A 16,613-nucleotide genomic window follows, 5' to 3' on the forward strand; every position below is an offset into this window, starting at 1 on the left:
GAAAGTTGATAAAAAGAAAAAGGGAAAAAAAAAAAAAAGAAAGAAAGAGAGAAAGGAAAAAAAGGCGGCGGCGACCCGCGGGTCGCCGCCGGCGATCCTTGGATTGGCCTGCCAGTCTTGCCAGTCTTGTCAGCCTCTGCCAGACCCTGACAGACAGACAGACTCTAGTAGATAATTAAGCATTACGCGGGTGAGAGGGTGAGAGTGGAGGAGAGACCCGTTATTCAAAAAAAAAAAAAAAAAAGGTTCTAATTATCCCAAATATGTACATGACGGCGCCTGGCCGTCACAGTTCGTCAAACATAATGTACACCCACCCTACTCCATCCAGCAAACAGAATCCCCCGAACAGAAAGTGGTCGTAAGCTTAGGTTAGGCACTGGCTCCTGAGGCCGCAGGGGCTGCAGGGGCTGCAGTAGCCAGCGTGGCCATCATCTTCGGGAAGTACTGCGCAACAAAGCTCTCGCTGCGCAAGAGTTAGATAGAGCCCGTTGGGAAGAAGAAAAGGACGCAGGGAAGGATACGTACGTGTAGTAACTGTGTGCCGAGCTGTGGTCGGCCACCAAGTTATGGGCCAGTTCGTGGCACAGGATCACCCACCAGTAGACAAGCGCATCCGCCCGATCGGCCGTGGGGTTGGCGAGCAGTTCCTTCTCGTGCAGCTGCTGGAAGTAGAAGTAGTTGCAGAAGACGCTCCCCGCTCGGTTGAAGGCGATGGTCTTGCCCCCCGGGTCATAGAAGATGCTGAGGATGTCCGACCGCAGCGAGAACACTTGCGCGCAGTCCATCAGCATGGAAGCAAACACGTTGATGCCGACGCTGTTCTTCGACAGGAAGCTCGTGCGGTCCGGGAGAGTCCGCACGAACAGCACGTTCATCCCACAGGCCAGGGTCGCGACGAACTCCAGGTCGTGGCTGGGCTTTTCGTCACAATAGGACTTGTTCTCGCTGATCTGGTTGGCCTCGGGCCGGCTGTAGACATCCGACGAGCCGTGAGGCCGGCAGGCTTGGATCGCGGACAGCAGCTCCGTCTGCAGTCGATGGGGGGAACCGACATTGACAGGCGCCTCCGGACGGGGCTCCTGGGGGTTCTTCTGGGGATCCTCCGCAGAGTAAGGCGGCGGGGGAGGAGTGGCTGTCTCCGAGGACTCCGGCAGAGCCGGTTGAGAGGATTCCCCATTGACGGCATTCCAGGGCGAGCGATTCCCCTCCAGCCCAAACCGTTTGCTCAGGTTGGCAAAGAAGCCGCGTGGGCGTCGGTCTGGAGCCGGCTCGGGCCCTTCGGCCTGGACATCTCGGCTCGCATTCTTGCCGGCGGGCGACTTGGGGAAATCGCCCGGCATCAACTGCTCGTTCTCGGTCGGGGGTGCTTGTGCCTGGGCCTGGGCCTGGGCCTGTTCGCGAGCCCAGGCAGCTTCCCTCTCCTGGAGTTGTTGGCGCTCCTCTTCGACCTGCTTCTGCCGTCTATCCTCCGCCATCCGGGCCTCCTGGGCCTTCTGCTTGAGAATGCGCTCCACGTTATACCCGCGGGCCTTGAGTTCCAACAGATCCGTCTTCAATAGCATCTCCAGCGTGAGGGTGGAATGCAGTTTCGGCCGGACAAGAATCAGATGCACCAGGGCCTGGCTGATCTCGTACAGGTCGTATTTGCCGGGGCATATCCACAGAATCCAGTCTCGGGCCTGTTGGGTAATGATGGCACTTCGCTTCTGGGTGTGGGAGATCCGGCGACCCTTGAGAGACCGCGTGAGAGAAATCGAGTGCACCACTTGCACCTGCAGATGCTTCTCCAGCCATCGCACGTCATGCCGGATGAGGTCGGGGGACTGGTCATGCAAATACAGCCTCGACCGTTCACGGATCAACTTCTGCAACTTGGCTGCCGGGCGTTGGTCGGCAGCCACGGCGCCCCAATGCGCACGCTCTTCGACAAGGCCGCTCAGCGGCAAAGCCCCAAGGGATTGGTAGAAATTCTCCAGCAACTCTTCCTGGGGCGCGGCTAGCACGTGCTCCTTGAAGAGGTTGAAGCTCTGAAAGTCATCCACCACGACTGCGTCATGGGCAGCCGTTAACGTCCATTCCTTGATGCTGGAATCTTCCTCCTCATCATCGGAGGCATTCGGGCCATCTTTTGCGGCTGTTGCCTGTGCTAGAGTGGTAATGTCCCTGCTGGCGAGTAGGAACGCCGACCTCTTCATTTCCTGGAAGAGTTCTCGGTCCCTTTTCAGAACCGAGACATGTTCGGCAAGCGTCCTCAATAATTTGAGATACTTGTCGGCGCTCTGGAAGGTGGCTGATATCCTGGCTGGTTCCTTGACCAACATGCGTGCAAGTTCCACCTTGGTCGGCTCTCGCTTGGATCCAACTGCCATAAGGAAGAGATTCGCCTCTTGACCAAAGTCAACAAAGTCGAATATATCTTTGTAATCTTCGCCTTCGCCGAGGTAGCAAAGTTTGGGCGTCACGCGACGCACGATGGACTTCTTCTCCGTTGCATCCGATGTAGTCGAGACGGGTACGACCTGCGCACCGCCGACGCGGTCTATATCCCGCGCGCTGAGTTCCGACACTCTCCCGGCCAAATACTTGAAGAGCACCCTGGCGTCGCGTTTTGTGGACGGCGGCTGACGTAGAAGACTATCGATGCAATCGCTCAAGCCGGGATGCTGCTTGACTCCAAACTTGGGTGCGTGGGGATGGAGGTCTCTCCGAAGGATCTCGAACCCAAACAGGGTAGCGCCCTCATCAGTAAAACATTTACTCGGAACAGTTAAACCACCGGACCCTTCAACGGGAAGAAACGGAACAGTTGCCGCGCCACAGTCGAATGTAGCATACCCACTCGTATGATATTCGGCGATATAATACGCCATCGCTTTCGTATGAAGGGTCCAGTGGCTTTCCGCTGCTGCTTTGGCCATAATCTGTACCAGCTCAGCAGCCGAGGGAAAGCTTCTCAAACCCAACGTAGACAAGAACTTGCCCTCGTTACTGCTGGGCTGGTACTTACCAGGCCACTCAATAATAGGTAGCCCCAAAGCTCTGAAGGAATCTTTCGGCTCAAAAAGCTCAAAGATCTTGTAGCGTTTGCGATTCGCGCCTTTGAGATCGCCGCTCCCATTGCCATTGCTTGGTTCCGCGGTGCACAAGCTGGTGTTTTTCAGCCGCTTGATATCGCTCGCAGGGATATCGTCGCGGACAGAAGCCAGGTATCGTATTAAGTCAACATGGCTCCATTTCGTCCGGTTCTTGCTGGAGGCATCGGCGGATTCTGCAGTGTCCAAGAGACGCTCGAATATGACACCAAGCTCGACTGTCTTGCGGACCCCCAGCGCGGCCAAAAACTTCTCCTTGACCCCATTAAGACCGTGGATGACAGGAAGATCATCAAACAGCCGAACAGAGGAAAAGTAAGTCTCGGCAGGAACTTTCATCCCAAGTCTAGTTGGGATGACCGTGTACGGCTGTAGTTGAGCCACCAGTGTTTGCTTGGCCTGTTGGCTAAAGTATTCCCATTGTTTAGATAGAACAGGCAAGACTTGCCCGGCAAACGAGGGGCTTTGCGTGATATCATGTTCAGCAGGAAGAAGACTCCGGTTGCCAGCATTGCTGACCAGCCAGCGAACCCATGGAACTATCTGCAACTCGGTCCAGCCAAAAGCTTCCAGCTCCTGCTTCCCGAGAGATTTCGTGAATTTGAAAGGCGCCACAGATGGTGGCAACGGCAGGCTAGCGGGTATCTTTTGAGGATTTAGATAGCTGCTGATGCCGGCGAAAACAATCAACTTGGTTTGACGGCCACTGTCATCTTCATCACTTGCCACAGCAACACTCAGAAGGCTTTGAACGGAGTATAAGTCAAGCTGTCCAGAGGCAGCCCTTCGGCCCAGCCAAGCAAGGAACTCAATAACCTGGCTAGACCGTAGTGTGCCGGATTCTAGTTCCCGCTTGATATCGGAGACCGTTACATCGGTAACCAGGCCAAAGTCTGTCAGCTTCTTGACGAAGTCTTTGGCGCCCGATACAAATTCATCCGGTAGCACGGGTATAGAATCCATGAAGCTAAGGTCCTTCGGAGCAAGACGTGCTTGGTGACTCTGTATGACGCCGCACGTTGAGAGGACTTCGATGGAAGAACTTTTGTTGCATGTCCAAAATGCGTCCTCGATGGTTTGTCCTAGAAGCGAAGACGGCGTCGATTCACGGAAGACGAACTGGTTCGCGGTGTGAACAGCCTCTGGGAGAACACCGACTATGTCGTCCTTTCGTATCTTCGTAGACTTCGATGGCTCTCTTCCTGACAGTATCTTGGCTGTTATAGATGCCATCTCCGCGGTCCAAGCGATTCGGCAGACAATGCCCGCTGCTCTCAGCATTTCCTGATTCCACTTGCTGATGTAACGAGTATTCAGATCGATGCTTTCTCGTTCCACAGTGGGGATCACGGAGGGTGCCGATATATGAGCATTGAGACCCGTTGTTTGATGAGTGGGAAACCCGATGAAGATTCTCCCGGACTTGGAAGGGAGAATAGAAGAAAGGACCTCTGATTGTAGACCAGACGCCCCAGAGGCCAAGGTCGTATCATACGAAGGGGTCAATACGGCGATGGTGGATTTCTTAGGGGGGGGTTTGCGCGTAGCCCGCTCAAGCTCGCTGCTCAAAGACTGGCTCACGGAAGCTTGAATGGTGGCGGTGTTGATATGTAGGAAGACTGACGCGTTTATCGTCTTGGTCATGTCCCCGGTGGGGTCGCTGGATCTATCCTGCTTCTCGGGCTTCACGGGGCTTTCTGCCCCATTCTGGCCGGTGAGTCGAGAGAAGAAGGTTCGCAAAGAACCTGTCGTATCTCTCAGCCCTTCACGGAAGATGCTCGCATTTGGGTTCCATTCAACAACCCGCATCCACAAGGCATCAACCTGGGCAACCTCGCGTGTAACGTTCTGGATCTTCATCAACCCTTGCGACGTCTTGGTCTCGATCTCTCTTGGTATGGTCAGATTGATACTTGGGGCAGTCTTCTTCGAGAGTCGCAACAGGTTCCAGTCGTCCAGCCATAGTTCAATCCCCTCGAGGCTTACAAAAGTAAGACTGCTGGACAGGAACTGACAGAGCTGCATGAGCGAGGGAATCGGCGAAGTATCATTGCGATAGTCTAGAACGAATGTGGTTTCGGGGTTTGCGTCTTCATTCAGCTGTAGCCGCCGGGTAAAAAGAGCGTTTCCTTTCCAGTAGAAGGCCATGGCGTCCTTTCCAGAAGACACAAAAGGCTCCTCGCAGTCGTCAAAGACACTGTAAAAACCAACACCAAACGCCCCGATCTTTGTCTCGTCGGGGTTGCCATCCGCGATACGCTTTAATCTCGCCCAATCCTTCTCACTAAAGGGAAGTCCGTTGTTTGATATCAGAAGACGCCTGAGGGTATGGTTGGAAATGGTATGTTTTATCAAAGTGCTCTCGTCAGCCGCTGAAGGCAGAGGGACGGTGGTCGATGGTAGCGTCTCAAACCTGATGGTCACCTTGGTAGCATTGGCGTCGGCAGCGTTCTGGATCATTTCCCGCAGAACAGTCCTGGTTGTTTGCAGTCAGCGATCGCTCTGATGATAATTGAAGGGAGAGATCGGACACATACCATTTCCCCGAGTACCGTGCCAGCACTTTGGAGATCAACCCCCGAGTGTCAACCGTGACCGCCTCCTCATCATTCCCCGACCCCATGGTCCGCGCCCTGAGGGCATTGAAATCTATCTTCTGTGACATGTTTGCGACTGAAACGAGTGTGTCGGAGTCCTCGCCCCCAAGCAAGACACTATGGTAAACAGACTAGCGACAGAGGGATAGAGGCATCGATCTGGTGGAAATGCGACGGGGGGGGCGGTGATTGATAACAACAACACTAATGTAACCGAGACAACAGAGGGAGATCGATAACTTGTGTAACTCTAGTTGGGAAGACAGATCAAAAGAGTGACCAACGGATGAGAAGCGACTTGTGAGAGGATTGGAAACACAACAGGGGGCGAGGCGGGGGGGGGGGTAAGAGAACACGAGAGAGGAATCACCGGATGAGAGGAGGAAGAGGACCGATGACCGATCTGCCTGTTAACGTTGGAGAACAATCATGCGGAGTTATCGCCTTATCGCCTGCCTGTGCCCTGCTTATGTCAGCTGTGCCCACTTCCCCGTGATGATTGAGGGGGGTTCATTGCCCTTCATTAGCCTTCATCTGCCACCGTCCGGCTTGTTTGTTGTTCTTTTGAACTGTACTCTTCTTCTTGGTCACGGTGACCAAAGGGTCCCTGTCGAGTCGGCCTGTGTTCAATGACATCCCGAGCCAACTGCTTCCCACCCACCCCCCCCCCCTCCCCCCGGCCTCGGCCTGTGAATCCGTGGCCTTTCCAATCTCTCCTGGTGTTTAGCGCTGCGGCGTATGACTTCCGGAAGCTTGCCCGCCCTTTTGGAAGCCGCCCTGAGCAGCTCCGCGCCGACTGTCTCCCCTCCTCCGAGTCCGTCTCGCAGATGACACCATGGGGGTTGATCCTCTCTCCCCAATCGCTCCAGTGCGCTTACGGGCGCTGTTGCTACCCATTGGCAAGATAAAGCGCTCCAGATTCCTGAGCTTCGCCGCAAGGCTTCAGGCCGAAAATGTTGTCCGCTTGGGGGACATTAGTCCTGATGCGCGACCCAATCGAAGTAGGCATAGCACCCAGATTCCCATGTCGGCAGTAGAGGAAGCTCCTGAGGCTTCGGGGGATTCTGCCCGGCCTTATTATACGCGCAGTAGTTGACTGATTCTCGTGCTAGATATGTTCTCCCCGCTCGCGTTCCCTACCGGGATGATCCTCTACGACTTGTCCTACTCCGTCCCCCCAACGTCCCACCTAGAGTTATTTCCCTTCGAGATATTCCGAGAGCCTCTGGTGATCATTGCGATAGCCGATGGAGCAGAACTCAGCGAAAGTGTGCAGAAGGGTGAGCCAGGATCGTCGGCCGATCAGCCCCCAACTCCCGGCGAGCTGGAGCAGCTGCGACATGAACTGGAAACCGTAAAGGAGAGCAACCCGAGGTCACTGGTACATCAACTGTTGATCTTTGATTATGATGGGGTGAAAAAGCTCACCAATGGCCCGGGGGAGGTCCTCTGGATACCACGGCCTCAAGCATCCAAGGCCACTACAATGAAGACTGTCTTGTGTGATATTACGTCGCTGTTCCTTTCCGAACTAGACGGGCTTGCGAAGACCATCCAAAGTATACCTTCTATAGAGTCGCCCCGATTGTCGTCTTGGGGTCCGCATCGAGGTCCAGATATACGCCCGCGACCGACCGACCGGTTGTTTCATCGGATGACCATGCCGTCGCTCCCATCCCACCCCAACGGGGTGTCCGAGTCCCCCTCGAGCTCCAACCAGGGCTCGCCGGCCCCCAGTGACCATGAGACTCCGACAACGTTTGATGAAATCACCCGATCGATACAAGTCGCCAACCGCTCCAACTCATTCGGCAAGGTCAACTCGCTGCCGTCATCCAAAGAGCATAGCCGAGACCGAATGTCCGTGAGCGGCATGAGCGCGACGGATCGCACAAAGAATCGGATCAAAGGACGCACGGGTGTTGTTGTTGGGACCTTGTTTCTTCAAGCAGGCAGATGGCCAGACGCTCTGAAAGAACTGGTCGAAGCCGCCTCTAATGCTCGGGCAACCAGTGACTATGTGTGGCATGCAAAGGCGCTGGAATCCATCCTTCTCTGCCTATTAATGTTTGCATGGGCTGGAATGGACTTCCAGATCCCCCCGGTCTGCTACCCTGTAGCCGACAAGTCCTCGAAGCTATCATATAGCAGTAGCCTGGATTCATCGCCGGGGAACCGTATCATCTCACTGCAGAACCTGTCCAATCTATTGCCAGACCTTGCGAACAACATACTGAATCTTTACAACCGTGCCGCCAACATTACCGATGACTCCTTGCCTCAACTCGTTTTCTCGGAGACAGTGATTCGTCTGGCAAGGCTATTGGCGGCAGCCTGTATTCGCGATGGCGCACTAGATGACGTTGCCCTGAAGCATGTCGTGATGAACGAGCCTCTCCCCCCTCTGCTCCGACCCGAACGGCCTCGTGGACTCACCATTCTCCGCAAATCCGAGATCGCCAACTTTCTTTTCCGAGCATTGCCTCTTTCCCCAAGCTCGGATCTGCCTCCGACAGATGCCATTCCCATCATCATCGGTGTTGTCTCGGTCCTGAATGTTCTCGATTTACCACGAAAGAAGGCATTCATTCTGAGAGAGCTTGTGTCCATCATGGTTCCAGCCCTTGTCCAAGCCCGCAAGATTGGAGCGGCAGAAGTGGGTGTTCATCCTGCCGCCGGGTTGGCATCCCTCAGCGACACGGCGTTTGACGTCAATGCTCTCGATCTTGGCCCGGGAAACATGGAGGAAAGCATGCGCTCCCTACTTGCAACCGTAGGCGAGATTTATGGTGTTCAACCCTCGTCTTTCTACGAATGGGAGAAGCGGCGATCTTCAACCGCGAGTGGGACTGATCCCTTCCCCGAATATGATTCGATTACTGCCATTGTTGAGCGGTCCTTTCGACATACCATTCTTGATGGGTACGGTGATTTGAATCTGAAGATCGATGTCCTCAAAGCGTGCATCAGCTCCTGCGAGGCACTGCCTGACTTCATCGGTGTTCTTCGTTTCACGGTAGAACTTCTGCAAACCATCAGAGGGGACTTGATGCTCTCGCAATCTCAATACCACCCACCCTATCTACCACGAGACGACCAGGTGCGGCTGCTAAACAATATCAAGCGAACTGTCGGTGCAGCCAACAAACTCGGTGCTTCGGAGATTGAGGCAGAGTACTGGGATGATTTCTTGGTCCGCGATGTTCAACTGCTGTCTCTTCCGGACCCCAGAAGACCTGTCCGTCGCTCAAAACCTGATCTGGATGCCGTGACAGCCAGCCGCAAAAAGCCTACAAAGGACCCCTTCCTATACAATCCTTTCTCCAAGGCCAGCAACAAGGCCCTCGAGTCGTTGATGGTTGCCGGCGAATATGCCGCGTTCCAAGTCACCCTCCAGAACCCTTATGAGTTCGACCTAGAGATTGAAAGGCTCCGTCTCGACAGTGACGGCGTGTCTTTAGAGGCGGTAGCAGAGTTGATCTTGATCCCTCCGTTATGTCTGCAAGATATCACCGTCTACGGGAAAGCCAGTGGAGAGGGATCGCTCAATATCACTGGTTGCATCGTTAAGGTGCGACACTGCAGAGAACGCAAATTTCCAATATTCAAACACTTCTGGAGGCCCGAAGCCGAGTGGAAATTTAAGCGAACCGGATTGGCGGCCAAGAGGCCTACGGTGGAACGACCTCTTTCGTGGAGCTCGACGACTGCGAGAGACGGAAAGCAACTCCAGAAGAAAGGCCCGGACACGTCAGTCTGCGAAGTCAAAGTCATTGGGCAACAGCCGTCCCTAGTGATTGAATCGTTGTCGCTGTCCCAGTCCGCGATGATGGTGCTGGAAGGAGAACTCAGCTCCTTCAACATTACCCTACGAAATATGTCGCCATGCGCCCTCGACTTCATCCTCTTTACTTTCCAGGACTCCACGACAAAACAGGTCCAGTCAGCCCTAAGCAACAAGGACCTGCTGCCGGTCGAGATATATGAATTGGAACTGAACCTAACAAAGCCGGCTTTGCGGTGGCGCCGCGAAGGCTTGAACCCGGAGGACTACTCCATCCCAGCAGGCCAGAGCGCCACCTTCACCATCGATATCACCGGAAAGCCTGGCCTACAAGAGACCACGGTGCAGATCGATTACTCCTGCCTTGGACTCGCCCCCGGGGAATTGCCCGACGTGTTCTATACCCGTCAGCTGTTTGTCCCACTTACTGCGACGGTGAATGCCAGTGTCGAAGTCGCTCGCTGCGATATACTGCCCCTCAGCAGCGACTTTGCATGGTGGAACAATCCCGAAAGCGTCTCCAAGCCCGAGTCCGGCCAAACCAGCGCCGCGCTTGTACCTCAATCGACGGAGACTGACCCGTTTTCCCCCGTGCTCTCTCACCTCGCCCGAGGTGGATATGGGCCTGACCACTGTATACTTCTCCTTGATCTCCGCAATGCTTGGCCGAACCCCTTGTCGGTGTCTCTACAGGTCAGTGAGAACGCCGCCAAGTCGGACTTGGGACCGCAATCCAGCGCTCCTGAGGATGGCGATGGTCAATACTCGGTGCGGGGAGAGCTCCAGCCCGGCCAGATGTCGCGATTTGTTCTCGTTCTCCCCCGAGCCTATTTAGACAATCCTCATGCCTCGATCCCCATCCTGAACACCGGTGTCAAGCGACAATTCGTTGTGAGCGCCAACAAGCTCACCTTCGAAGCCGAGGCAGCAACACGTGAGGCCTTCTGGTATCGCGAAGAAATCCTCCAGCGCGTTTCCGGCTTCTGGAAGGAGAAGGTTGGCGGGCGCGAAGGTATTATCGACCTGCGGAACCTGCGTCTGAACGCACGGATGGTGGAGGCCTTCCGATTAGAGGATGTCGGCGTGACATTCTCCCTCGAGCCTTCCTTCCCAGACGACACAAAGAGCGTGGTACAAACCGGGCGCTCGAAGTACGAGGTTGGAACTGACGACCTCCTCAATCTCACCGTCACGGTTCTCAACCGCTCCTCCAAGCCCATCCACCCTCTTCTCCGACTCCAGCCGAGCCTTCGTCACCAGCCCAGCAACGTCGCCCTGGATCTTTCCCGGCGTCTCGCCTGGACCGGAATGCTCCAGCAGGTCCTCCCCGTCCTACGCAGTGGAGAAAGCAGCACTGCCACCGTTGGCGTCACCGTCCTCTGTCGCGGAGACTACGAATTCGGCGCTACCGTCGAGGAGCTGCGTCTGTTGCGTCCATCCACCGACTCCGAAGGCGAAGGCGAAGGCGACGCTCATCCACCTGCTCAAGCGGCCTTCCACGACGACGAGGGCATCATCACAGATACCTTCGGCGTGGATGTGGCTAAGAAACGACGAATATGGCACGCTAAAGAGACTTGTGTTATGACTGCCCATGACTGAACGTCTGCAGGGAGAAGTAGGGAATAGAGTGCGTGTGTGTAAGAGAGAGAGAGAGAGAGAGAGAGATGTGCTCTGACTTCATACTTCATATCTGCAACCTATCCTATTCTACTCATTCAAATCCTCTCGGTTGGCCATCTTCATAACGACATCAATGCAACAGCACTTTTTTGTATAGAACTTTTCTTTTTTGCTTGTTTTTTCTCCCTTCCTGTTCTACTACTCCTTTTCCTACTCCTACACTGCAATTATATCCTGCACAGAACAGACATATATGATAATCACGAATCATGTATCAATCGGATGTCCTTCCGCTGGAGGCTAATGAAACCAATCAACCATGTGCTATTTATTTATTTCTCTTCTTCGGATCGTCGAGTAGGAAAGAAAGAGTGTTGTTGGGTGGATCTGATCTATCTATCTCTCTCTCTATCTATCTATTATTTAGACTATCTTCGCGGATGGAGAGAGCGTCTCCGTTACCATGGCAAGCGATGTTTGTTGCAGGCCATGCTTAGTTGAAGCTAGGGCTTTGTACCTGTCCTTGTTCCTCACATCAAGGCATCTAGATGGCTAGTTAGCACTACTATCTCGCAGTATAAATCAATTTACTTATTCTAGGGTGGTTGCATACCCGATCGTCTGCCAATAAGGTTTGTCGTATTAAATTGATTGTCTGCACAAGTGGCTATACATGTCTTAACTAAAATACAGGCAAACCAGCTAGTAGCCAGTCGGTAGTTCCTTATGAACGACGCCACGATTGATTGACATAGCATGAATTCCAGAGTCTCGCGCGCAAGAGTGAAAGCTTGCCAACTTCCAGGATATATTATAGATGGTTACAGATACAGAAGACAGATTCGACAGACGAGGGGAAATGGATTCGACGCTAATGCCCAATTGCCCTCTGCAGCCGTCCAGCGGCAGTCGAGGGGCCGGGCTCGGGCCAGCCGCTCACAGCATCATCGACTTCTTCGAGGAAGCTCGTGCTGTTGTGGATCGTGGTGCCCCCCAGAACGACCCGCACACCAGGCGAGCTGGCATTTACCTGGGCAACCATCTTGGCTTCTTCGTAGGTCGCGCCGCCCACCATGAAGATGATGATGTCTTGGGGCTTGTCGCGCGTGTGGCCCCCGCCTTCCAGGAATGGGTACTGGAGCTCCTTCAATCGGCCCTTGATCAGGTTCTGGAGAGTTGCCTCCAACCGGGGCGAGTGTTGGGTGTATACGTTTTCAACGCCTTTCAGACCCTTGAACCGGTCCCGGGCACCGGAGAAGAGGGATGTGGATTCGAAAAGGTCGGAAAATCCTCCGGCGACTGGGGGCGCTTGCAATGAGTGGTGATAGGCGAGTAGCTTCGGGATGATGTTCGCTTTGTATGAGGGTACATCCCCGGCAGTGACTAGGAGGTCGAGCAGGATTGGGAGTGCGTTTGACGGCTGCTTCTCGTAGCGAATGGCGTACAGCGCCACGAGCCGCAGCTTGTTCTCGGCGGGGACGCTAGTCAACTGAATGATCCTTTGGAGATTCTGCAGGTAGATGGTCAACAGTCCGTTTCAAGGCTCACTCGTTCCATGGAAACCGCGCGCATGTACATACCTTTAGGTCGTTGGCGTGGTTGTCGTTACAGGCCAGGCTCTGCTCCAACTCACTCACATCAAGAAGGTCCTCCTCGCCCACGCGCCGACTGAGTTCGCCAACGAGAGTGACGTGTTTACTGACGTTCCCCGACAGTTTGCGGAACTCGGGATAGTCCTCCACGAAGCGCTTCATATCCGCGATAGACTCGATGTTCATCGTGTTCTGCGTCTTGGTTTGATACTGCTCGACGTACTCCTTGATGTTCTGGCCCAGATCTCCGAAGTTTTGGTACATGTTCTTCTTGAAGAACGGATCTTGGTCCTGGGAGAGGACAATCTCCCGCAATTCCGGCCGAATCTCCGGCACGTCTCGGAGGTCCACGCGCCCATTGTGGATGCCCATCAGCTCGTGCACCATCGCCTGATATGTCCACTGTGTCAGCAACGGCGTGATCGGGTCGTCTCGGCGGTCCAGAATCAGCAGGATTGGTGGTGTATCGGTCTTGCGGAAGTTGAATAGCTGCTCCTCCTGCGTCAACTGATAACGGACCTCCGTGGCCAGCTTCTTGGCCAGCAAGCTGTTCTTTTCGTAGCGAATCAGAGGGTTCTTTTTCAGCGTCAGCAGCATCGCGATGACGCCCTCTGTGGCCCTGGGTAAGGCATCCGCATTCCAGAGGTCCGGCGACTGGCCCCACAAGCGCTGCTGGGGGAATCCCAAGTTCAGGGAACACAGGTCCGGGTTGATGACGAGAAAGTCGGCAAAGTGTTCCTGAACCACGCGCACCACCTCATGGGAATCGGCTTCGGCCAGTCGTTCAAGCGAGGATTTGCGAATGATGTTGCTCAGGTAGATGTAGTATTCGCCGTATTTGGGTTCGCGCAGTTCGTCAATCAAGAATTGGATGGAGGTGGGCGAGGGTCGGACGAAGCAGAGGCAGCGCAGGTGTCGCATGCGCTCACGAGCGGCGTTATCGAGGCGATCGATCAGATAGACTTCATGGTTCAATAGGGCGGACTGGGTGATGGCGGTGGAGACGATAGACACCTAGGCAAGGAGGGTCAGCGCACACCTCCTGCAGCAGCACAAATGAGAGAAGCGCATGTCCCACTGTCTCACTGTCGAGGAGTAGAATCTTCATCTTGGCGGGGGAGGAGGAGGAGGAGGGGTCCCCCGCGGTGACCATCTTGGAGATGTACCCGGACACCGCCGCGACGACATCCATGGTGGGCGGATGGGAGGGGCGGAGAGGAGAGAAGAGAGGATCTAGTGGCTAGAGAAGGGGAGTGGAGCTGGAATGGAAGGGGAGGAAGCGCGTGACGACATAAGCCCCGGGGGTGGTGGGTGAAGTTTGAAGTTCATAAGTTGGTGAGAGTGAGTGACGGGGGAGAGGGGAGGGGACATGTGATGCTCTTCCCGCCCGCCGCCCAAACGGTTTGTTTTCCTCCTTCGCTTCTCTTTTCCTTCTTTTCCTTCCCTTCCCTTTTTCTCGTCTCTTTCTCCCACCAGCCAATTTTCTTTCCCAAATGTCTTTCCGCCCAGGTTGATTTCGTGGCCTCCCTTTTATTTCTTTGCTGTTGTCGTTGTCGTTGTCGTTGTCATCATCACCATGTTATCATTCATCAACCTCTGTGAGCTAGCTCTTTCTCAACATTTTGGGTCCCATCCTCGGCCCTTCCTTCCAACCCCCATCTAGACCTCCTACTGACCATGTCCTCTTCCAGTATTCGAATACCCGGCCAAGGCTACCGGAGCCTCGATCGATGAGCGTATGTTACCCCCGATCTACCAGTCCTCATCCTCCTTCAAGCTTGTCCTCACCGCTGATGGGTCCCGCCAATAGTAAAGCTCATTGCGTCATTCCTCCTGTCCTATCCTCTGGCCGGCTTGCTGAAGAGAATCCCCGACGCCCAACCCTGGAAGAAGAATGCCTTCATCATCGCCGTCTCCCTGTTCTATATCGTCGGGCTGTTTGACTTGTGGGATGGCCTGCGCACGCTGTTCTACAGCTCCGCCGGAGTCTACCTGATCGCCTACTATATCGACGGCTCGCTGATGCCCTGGATTGGCTTCGTTTTCTTGATGGGGCACATGAGTATCAGCCACATCTATAGACAAATGGTCAATGATAATCAGGTGGTCGATATCACCGGCGCCCAGATGGTGCTGGTCATGAAACTTTCTTCATTCTGTTGGAATGTGCACGACGGTCGATTGCCCCAGAGCCAGCTGTCGGATCCGCAAAAGTATGCCGCGATCACCAAGTTCCCCAGCATCCTGGACTACACGGGTTACGTGTTGTTCTTCCCGTCGCTCTTCGCCGGTCCGTCCTTCGAGTTTGTTGACTATCGCCGCTGGATCGACACCACTCTGTTCGATATACCCCCGGGCACTGACCCCTCGAAGGTGCCCCCGACCCGGAAGAAGCGCAAGATTCCCCGTAGCGGAACCCCCGCTACCAAGAAGGCTCTAATTGGACTGGGTTGGATTTTCGCATTCCTGCAGCTGGGATCCTACTACAATCAGGAGACGATCCTGAGTAGCAGCTATATGCAATATTCCCTCATCCGACGGGTCTGGATCATGCATGTGGTCGGCATGACCACCCGGATGAAGTACTATGGCGTCTGGGCTCTGACGGAAGGTGCCTGCATCTTGTCCGGCATGGGATACAACGGCTTCGATCCCACGTCCGGCAAGGTTTTTTGGAATCGTTTGGAGAATGTCGACCCGTGGAGTCTCGAAACTGCGCAAAACTCGCATGCCTATCTCGGCAGCTGGAACAAAAACACAAACCACTGGCTGCGCAACTACGTTTACCTGCGCGTGACCCCCAAGGGGAAGAAGCCAGGTTTCCGTGCCAGCCTGGCCACCTTTGGGACCAGCGCTTTCTGGCATGGCTTCTACCCCGGGTACTACCTGACCTTTGTGCTGGGATCTTTCATCCAAACAGTTGCCAAGAGTACGTCATTCCACCCTGGATACATCTCTGTGACCTCCTATACTAATTTGCACAGACTTCCGTCGTTATGTCCGTCCCTTCTTCCTCACCCCGGATGGCAGCAAGCCCACTCCGTACAAGCGGTACTATGACATTGCGAGCTGGCTCGTGACCCAGATCACCCTTTCCTTCACCGTGATGCCCTTCATCTTCCTCTCCTTTGGCACGTCGATCAGCGTCTGGCAGAGTGTCTATTTCTATGGAATCATCGGTAACACCGCTGCCCTGGCCTTCTTCGCCAGCCCCGCCAAGGGTATGATCATGCAGAAACTCAAGTCGCGCAACCGGCCTCACATGACGCGGACAACCAGCTCGGACGCCCTGCAGCAGCCGACACTGGGTCTCCCCAGCGATGCCGTGCAGGCCATCGACGAGGCCGTTCAGGAGATCAAGGCCGAGATCGAATCCCGCCGCAGACGCGGCAGTGTGGTCACCATGCCGACGGGCGAGGACTTGAGAGCTGCAGTTGAAAGCAAGATCGGTCGCAAGCTCTCTTGATCAAGTGTGTGTCTTGTCTCGGAGCTGCGCCACGTCCCAGCAATTAAATATACGGCCTTGGGCTGTGAAATTGTGTTTTTGGAATCCAAGCCGAGCTTGGCACGCACTGTACTTTATCCGATGAATCCTCTCGGGTCGGATGAAGATTACTGCTGCGTGATACGATGATAGATTGAACCCATGATGACGTATGTATGTATGTATATTAGACATGTGCACGGCGTGTGCGTGCTTGGTTTCTCTCCTTTCGGGTTCCTGGTCCTGATTATTGTCTCTATTACATATGCCGTTTCTGTTTATCCTCTCTGGTCTTTCTCGTCGGTGGTTTATTAGCCCGTTCAGCGATGACGCGTGAGTAATGGTAAGCGTAATCTACAGTACTAGTCCTGTTGTTGTTGATCAGCTCTCAGAGTAGCTTGACATAGTCTAGTCTCTAGTATCATTGAACAACTCCCA

At 54.5% G+C, this 16,613-nt stretch overlaps 4 protein-coding genes across 4 annotated transcripts; 2 read left to right on the forward strand and 2 right to left on the reverse strand.

Annotated features, from left to right (window-relative positions):
• Window positions 1–256: 256 nt before the first annotated feature.
• Window positions 257–6,028, reverse strand: BO70DRAFT_361963 (histidine kinase-like ATPase domain-containing protein). Its single transcript, XM_025543170.1, has 2 exons — window positions 5,633–6,028; window positions 257–5,571 (listed from the first exon to the last, which is right to left on the reverse strand). Exons 1-2 carry the CDS (start codon window positions 5,758–5,760, stop codon window positions 432–434), a joined length of 5,268 nt encoding a protein of 1,755 aa, XP_025399740.1. The 5' UTR covers window positions 5,761–6,028; the 3' UTR covers window positions 257–431.
• A 499-nt stretch (window positions 6,029–6,527) lies between these two features.
• Window positions 6,528–11,448, forward strand: BO70DRAFT_336237 (TRAPPII-specific subunit TRS120; the record flags this gene model as incomplete). The annotated part of the gene is made up of 2 exons (XM_025541092.1): window positions 6,528–6,693; window positions 6,805–11,448. 2 exons carry the CDS (start codon window positions 6,528–6,530, stop codon window positions 11,076–11,078), a joined length of 4,440 nt encoding a protein of 1,479 aa, XP_025399741.1. The 3' UTR covers window positions 11,079–11,448.
• Window positions 11,449–11,720: 272 nt separating this feature from the next.
• BO70DRAFT_361965 (Sec1 family protein) lies at window positions 11,721–14,002 on the reverse strand. Its single transcript, XM_025543171.1, has 2 exons — window positions 12,680–14,002; window positions 11,721–12,609 (listed from the first exon to the last, which is right to left on the reverse strand). Exons 1-2 carry the CDS (start codon window positions 13,610–13,612, stop codon window positions 11,971–11,973), a joined length of 1,572 nt encoding a protein of 523 aa, XP_025399742.1. The 5' UTR covers window positions 13,613–14,002; the 3' UTR covers window positions 11,721–11,970.
• Window positions 14,003–14,160: 158 nt separating this feature from the next.
• BO70DRAFT_361966 (lysophospholipid acyltransferase) lies at window positions 14,161–16,607 on the forward strand. Its single transcript, XM_025543172.1, has 4 exons — window positions 14,161–14,289; window positions 14,383–14,427; window positions 14,502–15,620; window positions 15,676–16,607. Exons 1-4 carry the CDS (start codon window positions 14,268–14,270, stop codon window positions 16,155–16,157), a joined length of 1,668 nt encoding a protein of 555 aa, XP_025399743.1. The 5' UTR covers window positions 14,161–14,267; the 3' UTR covers window positions 16,158–16,607.
• Window positions 16,608–16,613: the final 6 nt, after the last annotated feature.

The sequence above is a fragment of the Aspergillus heteromorphus genome, assembly GCF_003184545.1.
Source record: "Aspergillus heteromorphus CBS 117.55 chromosome Unknown BO70scaffold_11, whole genome shotgun sequence".
In the NCBI taxonomy this organism is placed as follows: domain Eukaryota; kingdom Fungi; phylum Ascomycota; class Eurotiomycetes; order Eurotiales; family Aspergillaceae; genus Aspergillus; species Aspergillus heteromorphus.

Bases quoted from the DNA above. Each gene is read 5' to 3' on its own strand.
- BO70DRAFT_361966 (XM_025543172.1), top strand. From the start codon at position 14,268: ATGTTATCATTCATCAACCTCT. The intron at 14,290-14,382 runs GTGAGCTAGCTC...GTCCTCTTCCAG, and splicing joins GTTATCATTCATCAACCTCT to TATTCGAATACCCGGCCAAG. The intron at 15,621-15,675 runs GTACGTCATTCC...TAATTTGCACAG, and splicing joins CATCCAAACAGTTGCCAAGA to ACTTCCGTCGTTATGTCCGT.
- BO70DRAFT_361963 (XM_025543170.1), bottom strand. From the start codon at position 5,760: ATGTCACAGAAGATAGATTTCAATGCCCTCAGGGCGCGGACCATGGGG. The intron at 5,572-5,632 runs GTATGTGTCCGA...GCAAACAACCAG, and splicing joins GCACGGTACTCGGGGAAATG to GACTGTTCTGCGGGAAATGA.
- BO70DRAFT_361965 (XM_025543171.1), bottom strand. From the start codon at position 13,612: ATGCGACACCTGCGCTGCCTCTGCTTCGTCCGACCCTCGCCCACCTCC. The intron at 12,610-12,679 runs GTATGTACATGC...ATCTACCTGCAG, and splicing joins ACCACGCCAACGACCTAAAG to AATCTCCAAAGGATCATTCA.